Source organism: Borostomias antarcticus (assembly GCF_949987555.1).
Source record: "Borostomias antarcticus genome assembly, chromosome: 2".
NCBI lineage: Eukaryota > Metazoa > Chordata > Actinopteri > Stomiiformes > Stomiidae > Borostomias > Borostomias antarcticus.
Genome location: NC_140235.1, coordinates 38223865 through 38230881, shown reverse-complemented (window position 1 = coordinate 38230881; position 7017 = coordinate 38223865). Strand labels below are relative to the sequence as shown.

Below are 7017 nucleotides of genomic sequence, written 5' to 3'. Positions count from 1 at the left end.
TGAAATATGTAGCGCAGCGTTAGCAGCTACAGCGGCAGGTTAATCGAGGGCTCGGGAAGTTTTGGCAGGCTGGTTGAATCCTGCTCTGTTTCTCTCTCAGACAAATATGAAAAACACAGTTCTGTTCATGGGCAATTAAGGTGGGTAATACATTATTGTTACACCATAGCTGTGAAATGATGATAATGATGATATACCAACATGAACTGTGTGTGTATGTGCGTGGGTGTGTGCACGGCCGTGCGTGTGTGTGTGTGTGTGTGTGTTGCTGGCGACAGGAAGCAAGTTTCTGTCTACTGATGCTTTACAGATGTTTTCGTTTTTGGAAGAGATGCCGATCGGAAAAAAACACAAAAAAACAAAGATGGCCGCCATAACCACGCCCGAGGCAGGACCATGACGTAAACAGAGCTGGGCGATGGCGGCGTGGCGTGGCGGAACGGGTGCCCAGCTGATTTGGCGGGACTGACTGCGGGGGCTGGGAGGGAGATAACGGTGTGTGTGTGTGTGTGTTCCCAAGTCCTGAGGAGGAACTAACTCACCCTGAGGCTTGGCGTCGTGTAGCAGCTTGCGATCTGCAAAGACACAGACACACCAAGTGAGCTGGGAAGGATTCAGAAATCCTAGCACTCAAATACTATGGGGCTTATAATTACTTTTTGGAAAAACACTCTTTTTTGCATGTGTGTGTGTGTGTGTGTGTGTGTGGGAGTGTGTGTGTTTATGCAGTGCAGCTTAGTTTTAATGTGTGGGATGTGGTAAGCCAGATTGTCTGCCTGCCTCCCCCCCCCCCCCCCCCCCCCGGGGGACAGAGAAAATGGAAGACGGATTCATACGGGACATCTGAGGACAGGGCGCTGGCACGCCGGCGGGAACGGACGCCGTTCGGTCGGACTCGCACGCCGCAGCTCCGTCACGCCTCATGAAAGAGTTTGCGTCTTTCGCAGCTTTTGGCACCGGTAGCGATGAACTCAATCGAGCGATTTCTTTTGTCGAAACTAGTGAAGTGTGTGTGGGTGTGATAACTGGCACAGCCAACAGTTGGGACCAAATGTTCTATAGGTGATGATGGTGATGATGATGATGATGGTGATGATAATGATGATGGTGATGATGATGACGACGACGACGATGATGATGATGATCTAAGCATAGTCATAATGAACAAGGTGATGCATCTATAACGATATCCACAGTTATATCCATAATGATGATGATGATGATGATGAAGAACCATTATTTTGCAGGACTACCAACAGTCTGGTGTGGTGGTGGTGGTGATGAGGATGAAGATTATGATGATGATGAAGAAGATTATGATGATCATCATCATCATCATTTACACACCTCTCCAAGGCTACGGTGCGCGTTTTCTAAACCATTTCACTCCGCGTTCCCAGAATCCCCGGCGGCGCTGTTACTCACTCTGCGTGCAGAGTCCCCCGGTGCAGTTGTGGATGGCGAGCGCTGGCCCGTCGCACAGCCGGCCGCCATGTTTGGGCTCTGGCGCCGTGCAATCTCTGCTCCGCCTCCGCTCACACTCCGCGCTGCATGCCGTCCACTCTGACCACTCCCCCCAGCCGCCGTCCACTGAGACACACACACACACACGCACACACACACACACACACACACACACACACGCACACACGCACGCGCACACGCACACACACACACATCGGGAGTGTGAACAAAGACCCACATCTATGCACGGAAGCAAGCAAAGCCCACACACACACACACAAGCACGCAGACATGCAGACACACACAGAGACACGCACACACACACACACATAAAGTGCACATAAAATGCAGGCACAGGAGCACAGAGCCAACCCAGGTCACTGATCAGCAGAGTCAGCAGAGTACCCAGAGAAAGGTAACAAAAGCAGCCGAACTCAGACCTGAATAAGCCCAGTTATCGGTTCATAGACCTTCCTGAGATCCCTCTTAAGAAACTACCAGCATTATAACCAGCCTATTTCTCCCCCGGGGCCATGTTTGAAAAGCCCCATGTTCTACCCTGACCTGGGTATAACAGTTTGCTTTTGTCTAGTTTCCATTAAATGTTCTTTCCAGTTTCAGAATCCCCCCCCCCCCCGCAACCCCCATTGACCCCCCCCCCCCCTCCTCCCCCCCCTCGACTGGACCAACAACTGATCCCTTGACACTGAGTCCTTGCACCCCGTCTTCATAATAGACAAGAACTGACTGTATTACTGTACATCCGATCACTTGAACCAACACCTGACAACAACAACAACTGACTCTGTACAACCGTACACTTGAAAGCTATTTATTTGCACTGCCTATATCAAGGACACCGTCCTCCATGATTGGATGGGATATGCAGATGAGGATCAAATTGATAGAATTGACAGACTGCTAGACCATAGATAGTAAAGTGCCAGTTTGGGAACATTAATATGTCTAGCTCCATACCCAGGACTGGAATGAGGAACTGATTAGTGCTGATAAAGTCACTGTAAGGACAAGCAATGACAAGAATTCTAATGTACCTGTACTGGTACTGGTTATATATGGCTACTCAACTTTTCTATGCTATTCTATTTTAATGACTCCATAGGCTCTCAAGGTCTCTGCTTATCTTAAAGGCCCCCCATTATGAAAAACGTATCTTTTTCAGTGCTTGTGCACATACACTATATTAACAAAAGTATTGGGACACCTACATTACACTACAGGAGCTTTTATGACATCCCATTCTAAATTCATAGGCATTCATATAGAGTTGGTTCTCCCTTTGCAGCTATAACAGCTTCCACTGTTCTAGGAAGGCTTTCTACAAGATTTTGTCCAAGAATGTTAATGCTTCAGCTTACAGCTTAAGACATTTTGGACAATTCCATGCTTCCAACACTGTGGGAACAGTTTGGGGAAGGGCCTTTTCTGTTCCTGCATGACTGTGCCCCAGTGCACAAAGCAAGGTCCATAAAGGCATGGTTGGGTGAGGTTGGTGTGGAAGAACTTGACTGGCCCGCACAGAGCCCTGACCTCAACCCCATCCAACACCTTTGGGATGAACTAGAACGGAGATAGTGAGCTAGGCTCTCTCGTCCAACATCAGTGTCTGACCTCACACATGCTCTTCTGGATGAATGGGCAAAAATTCCCACAAACACACTCCAAAATCTTGTAGAAAGCCTTCCCAGAAGAGTGGAAGCTGTTATAGCTGCAAAGCTGCAATAATCCCTATGAATTTAGAATGGGATGTCATAAAAACTCCACACTGTAGGTGTAATGTGAAGGTGTACCAATACTTTTGTACATATAGTGTACATGTGGGTCTCTGATGGGCCTCGTAACACACAAACTGTGAAATAAGATCCTGTCAGTTTTATGTGGGCCACCAAATTCTGAAGACGTGATTCAACAAGCCATTCCGATTTGCCTCCGGTTGTGATGTCACAACTGGACTCGTTAGAATTATATGGTCCCCATCTGAAATGAAAAATATGTTCTTTAAATGGGGGTGGGGAGCAGTAGCTCATTTGCATTTCATGGCTACAGACACAGAAGCGGCCAGTTGAGAACAGGACTGAAACATGCTAGAATGCTAAATCTCAGTGGTATTTTCAGCAAATAATATTCAAAGACATGTTTTAGGGACACCAGAGATTGCTTTGCCTGCTTCTTTTGTATTCAGACCGTTTCGTTCTCGGTCACTCTCTGCCGTTGTAACACCCCTACAGGGATTAATAAAGTTTTATCTTATCGTATCTCGCTTTAATTTTCTTTCTCTCGTTTTCTTTCCCTCCGGAGAAGAGATTCTCAGCTGTTGTCCCATTCTCTCCCACGCCCCTTTTCACTCTGCGTCTCTGTCACCCTGCTCTAGCTCTGCTTCACATTTCAGACACAAACTCCTGTCAGTCTGTGAAATGGGGTCAGGCGACGTATCTATAATAGCTGTTTGGAAGGAAATTACCTCAGACACAGTAGAAGAGCCTGCAGCCCTCATGGGCGAACAGTGAATACAGATTCTCTGGCTAACAGTGCTGCCCGTCAACTATACCTTCCCCGACATTGTCCTGTCCATCCCCATCCTTGGGAACGTCAGGGATGTCACATACTGTAGTGGTTCAGGTCAGTGTTGAGGTCAAGCGCTACAACACTGTCATAAGGGTTCGGTGATGATGTGCTCTGTTGAATCATGTCGAACTAAAATTTGCATCCTTGGAAGAGAATTAGGAGCAATATGTCTCTCCTATGATGCTTTTTTAGCCTCTCTTACTCTGAAATGTAATTTAATGTAATGTATTGCTTTATAAATGTTCTTAGCCGGTAGACAAACATACTCCTGGAGCTTGCTCGATCGCCTTGTTGAGAGGGGTCAGGGAAGAATTTTTACAGCTCACTTATCTGGCCCCCAGGTGATTACTGTTTTTTTACTTACCTCTGGAATATGTAGAGAGTGGGTCGTATGCCCACCTCCCTTGTTCTCTGTAAAGCGCATTGTGTTGCCTCTGGGTATGAAATGCGCTGTACAAATAAAGCTTTGATTGATTGATTGATTGAGTAATAGGACAGGACGGTATTGGTCAGTCGGACGTGCAAAAGTACAAGATCGTGTCAGGATTGGACAGAGGCTTACCTGGACAGAGAGCGTTGCAGGTGCTCTTCTGTACCGACATTCCCTCACAGAACGCGCCTCCGTTGAGAGGGGCGGGGTTAGTGCAGGTACGAGAGCGTTTCTGGACGCCCCGCCCACAGCGCACGTTACACGACGTCCAGTCCGTCCACAAAGACCAGCCCCCGTTGACTGGAGCGTGTGAGCGAGGGAGAAGAGAGAGATGGAGAGATGGCGCGATGAAAGAGTGTTATTCTGTGAGTAACATGACAGCAGACAGCATCAAGGGGAGAGCCAGACACTCCCCACAGCTTGAACGCTGGCCTACTTTCTCTCTCTAACTCACACACGGAACTACATTACACAGACCTGACAATCCATCACCATGAAAGCCTTACAAAAGAAGAAGAAACCAAGGATATCCGCTAGCTAGCTAGGTGACACTTGCTACTGCTTCAAACTACTGCTGGGTTCAGCAACACCTGTGCATGATTGACTGATGATTTAATTCACTGGCAGGTGGAAATCTGTCTTTATGCTAAATGACTAGCTAGCTAGCTCTACATCTGTCTGCGGTTATCTGTAACATGATGCCTGTCAGGGTTTTCAATAGCACGACAGGACACAAAGACCGATGTACTTCAAGAGGTTGTCTGAGGGGGGAAAAAAAAGTATCCTGTGATTAATTTATAGCTTTCCTGATTCGGTTCAGTCAGATAACTAGGGTACCGGCACTGCTACGTACGTCCAAACAACAGCAAACAGACTAGTGAGGTCAATCATCCTGAGGTAGCTGCACAGCTAGCGTTGCGCTAGCTCTGTTTACTCGGCGCTCTCCGAGTGGAGGCCTGTAGGGCAGTGAAAGCACCACTAATGGGGCCTCCTCCAGCCCCACAGCTACATCTACTAACAATGCTAGGTATGCTTAGTAGTGCTAACAGATGCATCCCAAGGAGCTGTGACAGCAGCCGTCCGAGCCTCTCTCTCTCTCTTTCACTTTAATTGAGCTCTCTTCCGTAACGATGCTTCACGTCTGTTTGCCTTCACACGGGATGGAGAATTTCCCCCCCCCCCCATTACCAGCTCATCTCTTCAGGGTGTGAACACATGTCAGCAACTGCACTTTTTCAAAAAATGTATTTATCACCTATAGCAAAAAAAACAACCTAGGTATGCACGTTGATGGTTGACGGGGCGAGTAGCCGACTTATTAGCATGGCTGGCTGGTGGAGAACAGGGAGAACGCGTGAAAGCAAGGAATTTTCCCTCTGAAATACCGCAGAGGAACTGTGTCGATAGCGAGGCCGCACGACTGCGTGCGTTTTGCACTGGAAAACCCCGCCCGAAACAATTCCCTTACCTACAGTAAGATCGTGTAACAGAATATCACGCGAGGACGAGGTGTCGGTTCCTAGGCCGATAGGGAGGTAGGACGGCCTTCCTCGCCAGATCTATAGGAAGAGGTCCGTCCTTAAGCGCGCGTTGTCTTACCGAAGACCACCACCATGGCGGTGTTGCTGCGCCTCTTGGCCACGATGTTGCTGGCCAGGCAGGTGTAGTTCCCCGAGTCGGACAGGCGCGCCTCGGATATGATCAGGTTGTGGTCCGCCCTTGTGTCGATGGCCCCTCCGGGGCCCACCGGCTCCTCGTTCTTCAGCCACTCCACCTGAGGATGAGAGCAGAGCACAGAGGATGAGCCTTCCCACTAGTCACACCCCGACTTTGACCAATCAGAGGAAAGATAGCGGTGGGTTGACCAATGGCTGCTCGCAAGCCAAATCATCGATATTATCATGGGAGGATTGCCATGCAGGTATGCAGACAGAGGAAGAGGTTTGCAAGTGGTACAGAACTCCTAGCCTTGTGAGACCATCCTGATCTCGCCAGCTCACATTCTGTTTCTCTCCACAGATCAGCCTGGACAAGCACCATAGAGATCTGTTTGGGCCCGAACAGAATTCGATCGGGCCAATCAACGACCTATGGTGAGGAAATACTGGCAGCTACGGGCGTGGTTTAGGTGTGACGACAGCGAGAAGCCCGTGACGGTCGGTGATAGACAGATAGTTCGTTCAGTTCATCCAATCACCTGCCTGTATTTTTTCGAAAGTGCCCGCCCTTTTCCAAACAGCTTCCAACTGAGCTTTCCCAGTCATGTGAAACAAACCATCTGGCGCGTCAGACAACAGAACTCCCTCCGTTCCAACAATCACCAAGGTGAGATACCGAGACTGACCCCAATTTGACCCACCCGCCAAGTTGACCCCAAAGTCCATATTCTGGGGTTCTGAGAGTCAGTGACTAATACATGACTCACAGCCTATTCTAAACAGAGTTGAAGTTTCAGCAGGTCACACACTACCATTACCAATTCAGTGCCCATGTTGTGAGTGAAAGTAATTAGGAATTACAAACCGGGCGATGGTTTG

The 7017-nt window shown here is 48.6% G+C and overlaps 1 protein-coding gene across 1 annotated transcript in view; it reads right to left on the bottom strand.

The window, feature by feature from the left end:
* Positions 1–7017, bottom strand: part of LOC311323054 (netrin receptor UNC5D-like) — a gene marked incomplete at both ends in the record, with an annotated part of 139417 nt that overhangs the window by 3192 nt on the left and 129208 nt on the right. Inside the window, 4 exons of the mRNA XM_084455188.1 lie at positions 543–575; positions 1426–1590; positions 4613–4780; positions 6080–6254. Coding sequence (XP_084311314.1) covers positions 543–575; positions 1426–1590; positions 4613–4780; positions 6080–6254 — 541 coding nt within the window. The remainder of the gene's footprint in view (positions 1–542; positions 576–1425; positions 1591–4612; positions 4781–6079; positions 6255–7017) is intronic.